This window comes from Narcine bancroftii, chromosome 6 (assembly GCF_036971445.1).
Source record: "Narcine bancroftii isolate sNarBan1 chromosome 6, sNarBan1.hap1, whole genome shotgun sequence".
In the NCBI taxonomy this organism is placed as follows: domain Eukaryota; kingdom Metazoa; phylum Chordata; class Chondrichthyes; order Torpediniformes; family Narcinidae; genus Narcine; species Narcine bancroftii.
The window spans coordinates 61,029,058-61,045,938 of NC_091474.1; the positions used below are offsets into that span (position 1 = coordinate 61,029,058).

Below are 16,881 nucleotides of genomic sequence, written 5' to 3' on the forward strand. Positions count from 1 at the left end.
GAAAAATGCTGGTCAGACTGGTGCAAGGACAGCGTCACAACAATAATTAATTCTAGATAGAGAAACAGTACAATTTTTTTACTCCAGCTCTACCTCCAGACCCTGGAAAATTCACAAAACAAAACAAAGCCAGAGGTGCCAGAAACATGCTTCAGATGTGGAGTGGAGCAAGGAATATTTCTTCAAGCAACCTAGTCCAGCGTAAAGGTAGCCCCATTCTGGCAAGATATGGCTAACAAACTAACCAAAATAATGAAGGTAATCTTCCTGCCGGACCCAACACTATATCTACTAGGGAACTGTATGGAAATAGGCTACAAATTAACCAAATTCCAAATTCACTTTACATTTATATACCTGGCCATAGCAAAAAAAGATGGATAGCCATAACCTGGAACTCCAACTCCCCTCTTCTCATCAGTAAATGAACTACCGAGATGCACAGCTGTAATCCCATGGAAAAAAAATTACCTCCAACCTTAGAAACCGACACAGCACCTTCATTGGAATCTGGCAACCATAATCTAGAATATGTGGGATCATGGCTGTAGCCATGCAAAAAGGTTGACAAAGAGCTGCTAACATATAGATTAAGAAAAGTGCCTATACAGGGGGATGGCCCCATGGTCTCCATGGACACACATGGGAAATGCTGATGCCCCATTCAGCCTTTGTTTCTTCTCTTTGTTCGTTGCCTTTTCTTTTCTGACTTTTGTTTGTATCATGTCTATCTTTTTCTTGAGGGGAGGGTTGGGGGGGTAGAGACGTCATAAATAAGTAAATCACTGGATAAAAATTACATGGTCTGTAACAATAATGATGTACTCACCTGTTTAAGATAGAAAATCAAAAATAAAATATTTTAAATATATATTTATCAATCTAATCACCAGGAATTGAATAACTTGGCCATTTTCTTTCTGATCTTTAGCAGCACATGTGTTAAGATATCCCCAACCATAAGAGCAAAAAAGTTTGAAGCAGGATGGTAACTGAACTGATCATTTTCCTCAGTCACATTTTCCATCAACATCATGAACCAAAAGCATGACTTCAACAGATGGGATATGCTTTGAACATCTTTTTACCCACTGATTTCTCCTTATAAAAATAAGGAGCATATCAGCTCCTGTCTGAGCGGTGACAATGGATACATTTCAGTTTGCCAATCATAGTAACATGTCTACGATGGATGCCATCTCACTGGCTCTACACAAAGCCCTGGAACACCTGGACTGTAAAGATGCATACATCAGGATGCTCTTTATCGACTGCAGTTCAGCATTTAACATCGTCATCCCCTCAAAATTGATCAGCAAACTCCAAGACCAGGGAGTTAACATCCCACTGTGTTATAGATGCATGGATTTCCTCACCTCCAGTGAAGATTGGTAAGAACATCTCCTCCACAATCTCCATCAGTACTGGAGCACCACAGGGCTGTGTTCTTAGCCCCCTGTTCTACTCACTTTACATCTACGATTATGTGGCTCAGTACGACAGCAAGACCATCTACAAATTTGTCGACAAAGCCACTGCAGTGGGTTGCACAAAGGAAGGGGATGAGTCATCATACAGGATGGAGATTGAAAATGGCTGAATGGTGCACCAATGACAACCTTGCACTCAATGTCACCAAAACTAAGGAGCTGATTGTTGACTTCAGGAAAGGAAAGCCAGAGGTATACAATCCAGTGATCATTGGGGGATCAGAGGTGGAGAGGGTGGGCAAATTTAGGTCCTTGGGAGTCACTATCTTGGAGAATCTTTCCTTGACCCAACACACCAATGGCATCATGAAGAAAGCATGTCAGCGCCTCTACTTCCTCAAAAGTTTGCTGAGGTTTGGTATGACACCAGAAATACTGGCAATTTTTTACAGATGTGTGGTGGAAAATGTGCTGACCAGCTGCATTACAGTTTGGTATGGGAACACCAATATCCCTGAGCATTAAGCCCTCCAAAAGGTAGTACACACAACCCAGGGCATCACAGGCAAAACCCTCCCCACTAATGAGTACATCTACAGGAAACGCTGTCGTCAGAGAGCAGCAGCGATCATCAAAGACCCTTATCACCCACCACACACTCTTCTTGGTGCTGCCATCAGGAAAGAGGTATCGATGCCACAAGACTCGCACCACCAGGTTCAAGAACAGCTGCTTCCCCTCCACCATCAGACTCCTCAATGACAAACTCAATCAGAAACCCCTTTTCCACTGGCATCCTGTCTCATGAATTTACTGGGACAGGATCTAGTGGAAAGGGAACACTGTCTGAACGCTGGCGTCAAATGACATCATTTCATGCCAGGCATTAACAGTCTCTACCCCTACTCATATCCCCGGCGTTTGCTGACGCTGGCATTGAGATAAAACCAGTGGAAATTCACCTGTTTCCATTTGAAGGTAGAATACTCCGATCTCTGGGGATGAGCTGTGTTCAGAGGAAAAGTACTAGTGACCTAGTTAAGGGTGGCCCAGTGGAAATGGCACAAAGGGCTTCCTAACCAGGGACACTGCACAGCCAATGAACTGGAATGCCAGTGGAAAAGGGGCCAGAGACTCGTTTAAGGACTCATGCTTGTGCACTTTATTGGCTTTCTTTTTGTTCTTTCTGTATTGCACAGTCAGTTTGTTTAATTATCTGTTTACAGATCTTTGTTTATTTCCGTTTATGTTGTGCACAATTTATTTTTTGAACTACCAAGAAGTGGTGATTCTGCCGTGCCCACAGGTAAAAGAATCTCAGGTTGTATGTGATGTCATGTATGTATTCTGCCAATAAATCTGAATCTAATGGATACGTCTTGGTTGGGAAATAAAGTGGGATCCTGTTTAATTAGTCAAATGTTCCGTTCTCAGCCAAAATTTGAGCACAAATCCGAGGCTGATTTTTCCAGTGCAGTGAAAATCAAACAAAAGGGAGTTTGAGGGGATTTGGTCTGTCACCAAAGACTCTTGCAAATTTCTGTAGGTGGAGAGCATTCTGACTGGTTGCATCACTGTCTCATAAGATGGTGCCAATGCACAGAACAGGAAAAGGCTACAGAGGCTTTTAAACTCAGCCAGTACCATCATGGGCATTAGTCTTCACTCCATTAATAACATCTTTAAGAGGCAGTGCCTCAAGAACGTGTTAACTATCAACAAGGACCCTCATAATCTTTTCTCACTGCTACCATCAAGACAGAGGTACAGTAGCCTGAAGATGTTAGAAAAACACTTTCTTCCCCTCTGCCATCAGATTTCTGGACAATTAACTGATGAACACTACCTCATTTTTAAAATCTCATCTGCACTAATTTTTTTAAAATCTTGTATTTATGCCATTGTAATTTGTAGCAATTTTTGTACCTTGTTCTGTATCATAATGTTATGCAAAACAACAAATTTCATGACACATGTACATGAAAATAAACCTGATTCTGAAAAGACTAGATCCTGACAGTCTGAAATAAAAACTGAAAATTTTCTAAGTGCTGAGAAGGTTAAACAGCATCTTTGGAAAGAGAAACAGCGAATATTTCAGGACTGGGGCTTTTCATCCAAACTATGAAAGGGAAGGAAAAAAAATCAGTTTATGGTAGCAGAGAAGATTGGAAATGGGGGAACGGGCAAGTAACTGGAGGTTCAGAGCCATCCTTGTGAACTGAATGCAGTGCTCTCCAAATGAGTTTGGTCTCTTCAATGTAGAGGCCATATTGTAAACATATTGTGCACTAGATTGGCTCAGATGCAAGTGAATCACTGCTTCACCTGGAATGACTTTTTATCCCCATATAGTGGGTGCTCCACTGCCTTTCATACAAACTATTAAACTATGATTTTGTCTGCAGTCTAAGATCTCATACAATTAGTAATTTCATGTTCAATGGAAGACATTTGCATCTTCTGTTTTATTCAAATAAGTGAAACATGATAGAAATTGGTGTCTATCTGATTTTATCTATGGATAGAATATAATGACCTCAAACATTTAGTTATATTTGTAATGAGTATTAACTGAAAGTGAGAAAGCACCAAATTTGTTGTTCAAACCAACTAATTAGAACTTTGTTTCTTTACTTCTCTAGCTCTTAAGGAAGAGACACATAGGAAATGACATAGTTACAATTGTCTTTCAAGAGCCTGGAGCACTTCCTTTTACTCCCAGAAATATTCGATCCCACTTCCAACATGTGTTTGTCATCGTCAGAGTTCATAATCCATGTACAGAAAATGTCTGCTACAGGTAAGTGATTAGCATCAATACAGTAACTTTTAGATCCTTTAGTGATGTTTTAAGTTTTTTAACCTTCTCATTTCTTTCTAGCAGTACTTTATGTATGCACATTGTTCTTAAATTTTCAGGTATGTGCTACATCACGATCTGCAAAAACTTTAGGAAATTAGTATACAGATTACTTTCCTGTTAGAACAAGACATTTGAATTCCTTGATTCTGTACTATTTTGCAGCTGAGAGCAAATTAATTTTTTCATCATTATGAATATATTGCTCTTTCATGAATTGGTGGATTGCATTTTATTTTGCCCAGTATGGTAGATGTTGCCTTTACAGTTTTTATTCCACAAGATTTGCAAAATTTGCAACATTTCTTTCTTACAATTGAAGGTTTGAACATCTTTTGTAATTGGAAATACCTGAACAAGATAAAGCCTCGTAAGAATAGACATAGGGAAGATATGTCCATGAAATTATTCATTCAGGAGAAACCCCTTTACATAAATTGGTAAAAATATGAAGCATGGTACTACAAAAAATAGTTGTGGTGAATAGCCTCTGAATATTTGAAAGGAAGTTTAATTTTTTAAAAATATTGTTTTATCTTTCACACTGTGAACCATATCAACCAAAATACATACAAACATTTCCCTCTTAAATATACACAGAGGCATTTTCTTCCTTTTTTTCCCCCCTACCTTCCCTCCCCCCTTCCCACCCCCCTCCAAAACCAATAAACATTCAACATATGCAATACAATAAAACCATTAAACAATGTAATCACACAATGAAAAATAAACAAGAAAAATGTGTCATGTACTTTTACACACTGGATCAAATCATTTTGCCTCAGAGGTCTGAAGTAAGCCCTCTCTGTTATGTTCTATGTACAGTTGAAAGGAAGTTAAATATTGGAGGAGAAAAATAGAGGGATTTGGTGATTTGAGGCTGATGTGGTAGATAGGATCCACATGGTTGTGCAGGGAATAGAGTTGCTGGCTTCATAAATCCAGTGATCTGACTTTGATCCTGAGTTTGATGCTGTCTGTGCAGACTTGTACATTCTCCCTATGATTTGATTTCCTCCCATATTTCAAGTTCTGTAGGTCTGTAAGCTAATTGGACTGTAAGTTGCTTGCAGTGTGCAGATAAGTGGTGGAATCTGAGAAGAGATGTGGAAATGTGGGGAGAATAGATTATATGGGAAATTGGTGGGAGAATACAATTGGTTTGTGAGCCTTCATAGACTAGATGACTAAAATAGCCTTCTATTCCCAGTGGAAAGATGGAAATAAAAACAATAAAGATTTACTGGGCCAAATAGCCCATACGTGCTCTAATTGATTGTCCAATAACTTGCAGCTTACCCTATAGTTTCTATTGACAAAGGCCACTCTCTCTATTTGAGCAGAGTGGAAAATGAAGATTTAAAAAAAACATCAGAGGTTATCCTATCTATAAAGCCAATGTATTTCAAAGCAAGTTGGAAAGTTAACCACCCGAGGTAACGTAGAGTTGTTCAACCATCAGACTAATTAATTAAAACAGAATTTAATGCAATACAAATATGGCTAAATTGAAATAGAAGGGTCGAGGATCCATTGCATAGAGTCTAGAATTGTGTGAATCTGCTTCCATTGAATGGGCTGTATCTAAACTGATTGTTACCACTGTCATTGAATAGAGGATAAATAGAGAACAGGAACATCAGAAGCGGTTGCAATGAAATTAATCAACTCATTATTTTGGTATCGGAAAACAATATAATTTCAACCTTAAATAACAAATGAGGTGCAAACATATAGACATTTAGAAATCTACACTCTATTGGAGATCAGTCCTTCCAAACAGACAGTTGGACCAGAAATATGAATGGAATAAATACAATGAAATAATATGGCCGATTTCAGGAAGAGATAAATGTGTACCTGCAAAATAATGAGTTCCAATCGAATGCCCTGAACAGTGCAGGAAGGTGCAGCAAGCAGAGTGCCCAGGGTCCCCACTGTTTTCTCTCATTTAAACTAATGGTCTGGATTTAAAAGTCTCAAGTGAGTATCGACCCATTATGGTGTATTAAAGCAACATTGGTGATTGGAGACCTCATAATAGTTGCAAGTCAGTGGACAGTGATAAATAATGTTTCATGAAGGCACATAAGCACGGTCCTTAAAGCCAGAAGAAAAAGATGCTAAGTAATCTTAATATTGATGTTTGTATAATTTGAGTCCAGAATAAGAGGTTCAATAAATAAAGATTGAATCCAGCCAAGATGTTAATAAGTTGGTAGTTACGGGGTACATTTATTGATAGAGTGCACCCAATGAGGTGATTAATTTAAAGGCTACTAAGTTTGATTAAAATAAGGTGATAACCGGACTGCAGACCTGGCTAATTTTCCAGAGAATATAGCACTAATTATGCTAATAATATGGTTGGGCATACCTTTAGCCTGCAAAATATCCTGGGCATGGAAATGTGGCAGATGAAGAACCATAATTTTGAACCATAGAATAAGCATTTTTTTTTTGGAAGCACTGAAAAATTGCTAAGGGCAAGGGCTGGACTGATGTTGGAATGTACTTTTTTTTGCAAGAATAATTAATATTTGGAATGATCTTTTCTGAAGTCATCATATTAAATTCAATACTAATGATAAGAATAATGTCATATGGATTCCATCCAGAAGTTGATTGCTGTAGAATTTATCAAACTATGTTCTCTTTTGTGTGTAGAATCATGAGCCTGATTCTAATTTCACAATTACATTATAGGTGAACCAGAAGAAAACGGGGAATTGAGAACCAAATTAGTCTTGTCAGAACATCGTATATCTGCACAATGAGCAATTTGGTCAGGGTGCCAAAGCAAAATCAATTTTCAACAGGCTTCCTGACAGAGTATAGCTAATCTACAGGATAAAACCCCATTAAATCTTTGCCTCCACTCCAGAACCAAGTTGGTCTCAGAACATGTGCATATTCTGAGGCAGAAAGTCATCATTAATCAGCTCCTTTACTGGTGTATTTGCAATAAACACATGCCAAATTGAGTTCTTCTGCCAACTTGCCCCTGTCGATAAAAATCAAACACAAGTCTTTGGCAAAAACATACACCTGTTTATGTCTTGGAAAGAAGAAATTGATGTTGGGATTCACAATAGTCTGCACAGACTCTAGCTATCTGTATAAAGGAATGTTTGAAGATCAAGACCAAACCTGGTGCAAGGTTTGAGCAGTCGCCAATAATCTGTAGTATCCTTTCTATTTTTGAGACCTATATCAGACAGCTTAAAGGACTGCAAGGGTACCACCAAAATCCTCCAAATCCGATGCATTCAATTATGGGCAGAACAGCTTTCGTAGGGGTTAATGCAACACCTTTACAACACCAGTGATCAGGGCAGGGGTTTGAATCTCACGCTGTCTGTAAAGAATTTGTACGTTCTCCCCATGTCTGCGTGGTTTTTCCCCTGGGGGCTCCGGTTTCCTCCCATCATTTTAAACGTACTGGGGGTGTAGATTAATTGGGTGTAAATTGGGTAGCACGGGCTCGTGGGCCAAAATGGCCTGTTACCATGCTGCATACAGTAAAATAAAAATCAATTTGTGTCAGTGTCCTCCCCATGGCTAATGCCCACAGCATTGAGGGTCTAATTAAAGTCAATGAGCTTCTGTGGACAGAACAAATCGATCACGTAACTTCTCCAGTATATGTGTATCATAAGTCCAGAGCCCACAAGTGTATATGGATGTATAACAAAAGGACTGGTTAGATGTCAAGTTAAAGCCTCAAGCAACCATGGCTCATCCTGAGCTCAAGGACTTGCAATTTTTTTTAACACTGACTTGACCATCTGATTACTACACAATAGGCTTGTGTTAGATTGCCACACTCTGGCGCAAATGATGACAGCATAATTTTACCTTTATGTAGCAGTGGCTTACTTCTCATTCTTACTTTCAAAACACTTAACTTTTACAAATGACTTTTCAAAAGCAAGCCATTAAGTTTGCATCAGTGTGCAATCCAGAAATTGTCTAGCCTTTTAAGCACAAAATTTTACTTGTTGATTGATTCTTTCCCGAATTGTATGTTCTAACACACAAACTAACACCATGGTAATCAGCCAAGTATCAGTTAGTTAAATATAAAAAGAAAATGACCCTGAAGAATGATACACTATCATAGAAGGAGAGAGAGAACCTGCTCTATTGACAGAGTATATTGTAATACTGGAGCTATAATATAGTCATCCTTCCTATGCAATCCAGTCTACTTCCTGTCTTCTTCTTTGGCTTGGCTTCGCGGACGAAGATTTATGGAGGGGGTAAAAAGTCCACGTCAGCTGCAGGCTCGTTTGTGGCTGACAAGTCCGATGCGGGACAGGCAGACACGATTGCAGCGGTTGCAGGGGAAAATTGGTTGGTTGGGGTTGGGTGTTGGGTTTTTCCTCCTTTGCCTTTTGTCAGTGAGGTGGGCTCTGCGGTCTTCTTCAAAGGAGGTTGCTGCCCGCCAAACTGTGAGGCGCCAAGATGCACGGTTTGAGGCGTTATCAGCCCACTGGCGGTGGTCAATGTGGCAGGCACCAAGAGATTTCTTTAGGCAGTCCTTGTACCTTTTCTTTGGTGCACCTCTGTCACGGTGGCCAGTGGAGAGCTCGCCATATAACACGATCTTGGGAAGGCGATGGTCCTCCATTCTGGAGACGTGACCCATCCTGTACTATCTGAGGAAGCAGACATTGACCAAAAAAAGTGGGCAGCTTTGGACACTGCATCTTAACACTAATTGTCATGGGTAGGGGATCAGTGGATCCAAAGATAAATGGGAGATAGTGAGGGTTAGATTGAATGGAGGATCAATAAGAGGAATTAGAAGTTGAGAAATTGGATCCCGGGACCAAGGAGGGATTTCTTCCCTGACAGCAGCTTTCTGTTAAAGCCGTTTTTTCCTTATGAGTCCCTGACTTGTAATACAGGCCTAACCATTAATCCAGCTACTGGTGAGATAAAAGTCTCAGCATAAAGAACATTAAATAACGTGAAAAATGAAAAGTGATCAGTAATATTAGTTAGCAACTGTGCCATCAACTAGTCTTGCGGGATGATGAGTTGATTGCAATTGTTACCGGAAATGTGATCATGAGTTGGACCAGAATTGATGGTGACATCCAAAATAATCACCAGGATTCTAATTTTTTAATGGTTAAATTTGAATTGTAATTATGATGAGATATTACATGTAGCACAGATAAATGCTTCAACCACTGTTAAATGTAAATGAAAGAAAATGAAGATTAATTGAATTTTCTTTGAAAGAATATCTTAACTAAAAGGGCTAAATAATTGCTCTAAAATGAGGCATGAAATTTCCAGCAGTTAATTACAGAAAAACATTCATTGGGAGGCATTAAAAGAGTAAGCTATGCATTGTATGAGGCAATGAGTTGTGTTTGCAGAAATATTTTAGCCATCCGTGAAAGAGAGAGCTTGAGAGCAAGAGAGAGATTGGTTTGGAATCTGTTCAGCAGAAAATTGATAACAAGAAAGTGTCAACATCAGTGGGCAGATCCACATTAAATTTGCTTGGAAGTGGAAAAGTTTGGAGCAGAATAAACAAATTAATTTAAAAATTGCTTGCTATCTTATATTCTTAGCAACTGAAACTTGGATTTATATTGCCATGATATGATGTCAATTATGTGCATTCTTTCTGATCCTTCTTTCCCTTGATAAAGTTAAACTGTACTTCCTGTATTTTTAAATTGGGATTACAAATCAGATGCATTATCTGTTTAAACACATACAGTGTGGCTGTCTCCAGGTCTAAAGATGTACCACCATTTGGCCCACCCATTCCCAAAGGAGTCACCTTTCCCAAATCAGCTGTGTTCAGGGACTTCCTTCTTGCCAAAGTTATCAATGCAGAAAATGCAGCGCACAAATCTGAGAAGTTCCGGGCAATGGCCACAAGAACAAGGCAAGAGTATTTGAAGGATTTGGCAGAAAACTTTGTAACTACAGCGACAGTTGACTCTTCTGTGAAATTTAGTTTCATTACACTTGGAGCAAAGAAGAAGGAGAAGACAAAGCCCCGGAAGGATGCGCAGCTGTACAGCTTTGGAGCCATTGTGTGGAATGTTATTGCTCGGGACTTTGGCCAATCGAGCGATATTGAATGTCTTCTTGGAATCTCCAATGAATTCATTGTGCTTGTAGAGCAAGACTCCAAAAATGTAGTGTTTAATTGCTCGTGCAGGGATGTCATTGGCTGGACGTCTGGATTAATGACTATAAAGATCTTTTATGAAAGAGGAGAATGCATCCTCCTGTCTGCTGTGGAAAACTGTGTAGATGACATCAGGGAAATAGTACAGAGGCTTGAGGTAAGATGAATGTTTTCAACACCATTGCTAATTTTCATAATTTTGTGTAATAAGTTTACTTCCATATTCTATGAAAAGTTTGCCATCTTCTAAATGCAAAGATAAGATTCAGTATCATTGTAAAATATTGAGACAATTTGCAATAATGAATTTATCTTGAGGAAAGATGTTAATCTTGCAGTATTTTTCTCTTTGGAGCAATGCATAACTGCTGGCTTCAGCTTTTCTCAATGAAAGAAAATGCATTTATTTGGAAGAGGCAGTAGATCAGTAAATTGGGTTGTTAAAAAAAATCATACAATCATGTTAATTATAATCAGCCAACAATGCAGATGCTAATTGCAATCTTTGCATCATTCCACAACTTCCCTTTTCCTGTTCCTTACAGAACTTGTACTCTATTTTGTCCTTGCAAACATTTGTGCCATTATTTCACAATGGAAAAAATAGCCACTTAATACAATGCACTGAAAGTTTGGGTCAATGCTTTAGAACTGTGTGGAATGGATATGTTATTTTAAACCTTGTTTTCTTCAATCTTCATCCTTTTTTATTTTCGTGTATAGCTATTTCACACTGTCTTTTTTCTTAGCCTATTCATTTCCCTCTTGATCTAATCGATCTCCTGCTTACACTAAGTTGTTTATATTGGGTGGAAGAGGCACATTTCTCAGTGCTGTTTGCATCATTTGAGCAAATTCCAAGTTTGTTATATTCCCTTTTGCTTTGATCTGAAATGTAAGGGGTTCAGGCCTGAAACATGGGTTACCCTTTATTTCCAAATATTTTGAGATTTAAAAACGTGCAAAAATTGTCAGAGTATTGAGAAAAATTCAAGTCTTCAGAATTGGAAATGAAGTGTACTGCATGTCCACAGTTAACTAATTCAAAGGTGTGAATAAAACAGTGACACATTAGAAAAGTGAAATGGTGCAGATTAACCCTTTCTAAGTACAAAATATATTTTGGAACTCGCAGGTTAGTCACCTGCCAAATTTGAACTTTTTAATTGTTTTATTATAAGCCACCCAATTTTCTCTAAGTGCAGTTCATCAGATCCTGCCTTTGAAGGAGGTTGCAGAGAACAAAGGACAACAAAAAAAATTGGATTCAATCAATCATATTCATTAGTTTCCAAATTTTTTACAATTTGTTGTAAAATTTACAATAGACCTATTTTTAAAAACTTAGAATGGATAAATGGCAGTATAAATTTTTTTGCAAAATGCAGTTATGATTGACAAAATAGTGATAAATAGCAAAAAGTCAATAATTAAATGGTAATATTTTGTGGAAGTAGATGTGTGTGGCCATCAGTTCATTAATAGATTATTGAAATTGAATAATATTGGGTGAACAAAGATTGGGTTTGTTGGCAAGAGGTATTTATTTTTTTAATTGGTGAGCTACATTATCAAATTGTGTGATTAAAAAAAATTAACTCCTGCTCTTTCAGAATGGTCCTAGCACCTTTTCAAATTCAATTTTCAGAGTGTGGATGTCAGAAAATTGAGATCAGTAATTAGTTTCAATCTTTCCTGGATATCAAAGGGAAATTTCCACAAGTTTCTTCCTGAATTTGCTGAAATTTTTCTTAGCTCTTGCTTTGGTTAATAAATGAAGTCATGAATTACCACTGATCTAAAACAGGTTAATTTGTGTGTGGCCAGCATCTCCGCAAATGATCATCAATCCATCTGCTGAAAATTTAGAGAAATACACGAGAGAGCATTATATTTATCTTGGATCGCACAGATCCCATTATTATTTTCTCTGATTAACACTTACATTATGTTGTTAACATTGGGTGGAAGAGGCACATTTCTCAGTGCTGTTTGCATCATTTAAGCAAATTCCAAGTTTGTTACATTCCATTTTGCTTTGATCTGAAATGTAAGGGGCTCAGGCCTGAAACATGGGTTACCCTTTATTTCCTACAGATGTTGTGCGACCTGCTGAGTTTCTCCAGCACCTTTGTGCATTGCAATATTACTAAATAATATCCAGCTTTTCAACTTTATAATTTATATTTTTAAATGTGGAAATATTTTTCTCTCTGCTCCACTCTTCGATTCGCTACTGTCAATTCCTGAAATGGGATCCACATTGAAGAAAATGAGCCTCTGATGAGTACCTGGAAAGACATCGTGACTAAGGTCACCAAAAATTGACATGATTCCATGAATATCACAATAGATGAAACTATATGCATTGCAAATGAATTGAGGGATGTTTTATATTTAGTTACCATTTGAGAAACAGTTATGGTACACAATAGCAGTCTCTAGGTACTTTCATGCCAGGTCTCTACCTGGAGGCCAGCTACAAGTGTGGAGGGAAAACATAAACTTAACTTTCATGGAGCAGCCCTAAAAGGCTGCTCCTACGTCGCATTCATGTCGAGCAGTGCCTCGTAGTGCCCTCTGGAGCCAATGGAGATGGGCAACTGGTGCCGTAGCATCACCCATCATAAACATGCAGCAGAGCAATGGCTGTCTTTCCCACCCATAATCCCCCATGCAGCTAGAACTGCTCTGTGGTTCCCAGAACAGTTCCAGCTGCGTGGGGGGTTATGGGTAAGGAAGGCGGCCATTGCTCGGCCGCGTTTTGAGTCGCAGAGAGCTGCCCCAAAGGCCGAGGCAGCCGGTGAGGCTGTTGCAGCCTGCACCAGCTGCCCCCTGACGGCTCCCACTGATTTCCCCCCCCCCACCTCACTCTGATGGGTCCTGCCTACCACCCCTGCCTTGAGGAGGTCTTGGAGGGAGAGGGGTGAGTGGAGAGATGGGTCGCAGGCCAATGGCATCATCAGCTTGTCCCTAACCAGCCGGTTGCAGCAGCTGTACATTCTTGTGAGGCGATCATCCTTCCCCGAGAGAGATGGCAGTCGGCACCTTGGATCTGGCCATCCTTTACAGTCGGGCTTTTTCTTTACATGAAAGGGCCCTGTCTCTGCATTTGGTGGCCAATTCTTATCGAGAGAAACATCACAGTCATCTTCTGTTTAGTTTTCTGACGTGTCAAGTTATTTTTTTTAAGGACTGAAGTGTTTCCACGGAATTAGCGGTGTTGGCAAAGGAATTAAAATGTTCCCCCGGTGTGCGTTTGTGAAATGTGTTTCTCAATATTTGATTCTGTAGCTATTTGGTGATTTCAATTAACACTTGTGATGCACTTTTCTTCTGGAACTGTCACAGCTTAATACTTTGGATGTCATACAATAGCAGCTCGCATTTGTATAAGTGACTTCAAATTAAACAGCATACCAAAGGCATTTCACAGATGAGCATAGGGAGTGCCGGCTTCAATTTAGTCAGACATCGAGAGGTTATGCGAAATGATTAAAAGGCCTAGACATTTAGTTTTATTAAAAGCAGAGAGTCAGAATGTTTGGGAAAGGAATACCATAAAAAATAGAATTTGGCTGTTTTGAGGAATAGCAGCTGATTGTCAGGGAAGGAAGTGGAAGAAGCAAAAAATACCTTCCATTTTTGAAGGGAATAGATTTGCAGAAAGAGTGAGATGACTGTAAAAATCCATAAACAAGGGCATTGAAACATTTTAGGGAGGGGGGGTGTGGGGTGGGGTTGGAGAACCAGTTAAGTGCAGAGAAAATGCTGAGTACGCTAGATGCCTTGCAGATCATGCATAACAGAGTTTTAGGCATGTTTCAGAAGTAAATTGATTACATGATGAAAAAATGAGGTCTGTGAACAAATTTTAATTTGTGCTAAACTAAATGGTAATTTTCGAATCCTTTGAATTGTGATCTATGAATATGCGCAAAGTGAGAGAGAATCTAGAGCTAAAGATTGAGTTAGAAGATAATGGCCAATTCAAGCAAACATTACATTCAGAATATGTCCATAAATACAAACTGAATTAGGATGGTTGATGTGTAATCTCAGGTTTCCAATTTGGGAGTCCCTTTCAAAGAATAATTCAGGAATGTTAAAACTTCAGTTTTTATTCCATCGGTGAGGAAGTATCGATTTTATTTGAACTATTTTTGAATGATTTGAGTGTTCCAGTCAGTGCAAAATATGTTGTTGGGTTGCAGTTACCTGGCTTCAATCCATAAAACCCACAAGCCTGAATGAATGATCCGAATAGCCCTGACACAGAGTTGTATTATTTTGGTAAACTGGAACATGCAAATTATGTATGATTTAAATCTATATTTAATAAAGGGTTCAGTTTTATAATTTTATCACTCATACTAACAGTTTGTCTTCCTCATCCCCTCAGAATCCATTAACAACAGATAAAGTGATGCAGTTGAATCAACACTTGTCAGCAAATTGATTTATGTAGTTGAATTGAGAAGTTGTGTATGAGAGATTAGTAATCTACTTTCTAGGCTGGGAAATCGAGTGGTGAAAGGAAAATGAAATAAATTAAATTACACTAAAAGCCAAAGTCCACTTCAACGATTTCTGTCGTCCCAAACTTAGGAGAGAGAGAGATGATCAGCGTAATAGAACTGAGTTCAAATGATATTCAGTAGCAGAAGAGAGAAATACATGGACAAAGCACTTCAAAAAAAGTAGCAGGGATTTGGCTGACAAATTTGTTCAGTCCTTATCAGAAGCTTCTCTCACCTGAGATTGGGGACAACGTTGTCTCATCTTAACCGTGCGAGCATGGTATGAACGATAAATAAAGGTGACTTGACAATTTAGGCAGAGTACTTCCATTTTAATTCGAAAGGTGTATCAACTCATGAAATGGTTTGCTTATTTAATATTTTCCTCACACTCCCATTATTCCTGTCCACGATCGATGATCTTTCATCAGTGGACTGAATATAAATACACTGTTTCCCTCTCCACTGATAGTTTCACTATTTTCAACACTTTTTCATTTGCATTTTGGATTTATGGCATCTGCAGTTTTTAAAAAGTTTTGTTTTTGATCAAACATTTTCGCATTTCATTGTAAATAAGTTCTGTTACATTATCATAATAAGATGTCGTCATAATACAAATTCCAGGATTTAGTTGTTAAAAAAAGTAATTGAGTAACAATGATTCATCAAAATAATACATTAAGTTTTCTTCAGACAGACAAAACTGAAATGACTACCATTGAAGTCATTATATTTTCTATGTGTCACATCACAGAACTTTACTAACTCAAGAACTTGAATATGATTTGTAAAACACTACAGTAAAAAAGCTAACACAAAACAAATGTTTTAAAGCAGAAATTGATTGATAATGGTGATTTAAATCATGTCTCTGTCCATTTGTGAGCTTTGTGTTGAATGTGTAACAGCCAGGTAGTTTGTCCAGGGAAAGCAACTAAAATATAAGACCATATACAAGTTCAGAATCAGAATTTATTGTCATGAACAAGTCATGAAATTCAGTGTTTTGTGGGAGCATCATTATGCAAACATTCATATTGTAACCATCTTATGACATTATTTTATTTTTATAGTAATTATTATAATTTAAAAAAAATTGCATGAAACATAAGACAGTGTCTTTGGTTCGTTGATTATTCAGGAATCTGATGGCAGCGGGGAAGAAGCTGTCCTTATGCCGCTGGGTGCTCATCTTTAGTCTCCTGTACCTTTTCCCCAATGGTAGCAGAGTGAAGAGGGCCTGGCCTGGGTGGTGGGGGTCTTTGAGGATAGAGACTGCTTTTTTTTAAGACACAGCCTCATGTCGATGTCCTCGATGAAGTGCCTGTGATGTCGCAGGCCGAGTTAACAACCCTTTGGAGTTTATTCTCATCCTGAGAGATTTTGCGCCTCCATACCAGGCAGTGATGATGCAACCAGCCAGAATGCTCTCCAGGATACAGCTGTATTGATGACATACCAAACCACCTCAGACACCTCACAGACAAGCCTTCTTTGTGATTGTATCAACATGGAGGCTCCAGGACAGATCCTCAGAGATGTTAACACCCAGGAATTTGAAGTTATTGATCCTCTCCACTACTGAGCCCTTGATGAGGACTGGGTTGTGTTCCCCTGACTTCCTCCTGAAGTTCACAATCATCTTCTTGGTTTTGCTGATGTTGAACGCAAGGTTGTTGTTGTTACACTATTCAATGAGCTCCTCTATCTCTTTCCTGCACGCTTCCTCGTTGCCATTTGTTATTCTGCCAACAACTGTGGTGTCATCAGCAAACTTGTAAATGTCATTGAGATGTTGGTTCCAATTCGTACTATGGTCTTCCAATGAGAAAGTCAAGGTTCCAGTTGCAGAGAGGGGTACAGAATTTGTAGCTTCTTGACTAGCACTGAGGGAATAGTGGT

At 38.7% G+C, this 16,881-nt stretch overlaps 1 protein-coding gene across 10 annotated transcripts in view; it reads left to right on the forward strand.

Moving 5' to 3' along the window:
- sipa1l2 (signal induced proliferation associated 1 like 2) overlaps positions 1–16,881 on the forward strand; it is a 664,341-nt gene that overhangs the window by 371,853 nt on the left and 275,607 nt on the right. For all 10 annotated transcript variants that reach the window (XM_069885039.1, XM_069885037.1, XM_069885038.1 and 7 more), the window contains 2 exons: positions 4,076–4,233; positions 10,037–10,613. In XM_069885039.1, coding sequence (XP_069741140.1) covers positions 4,076–4,233; positions 10,037–10,613 — 735 coding nt within the window. The remainder of the gene's footprint in view (positions 1–4,075; positions 4,234–10,036; positions 10,614–16,881) is intronic.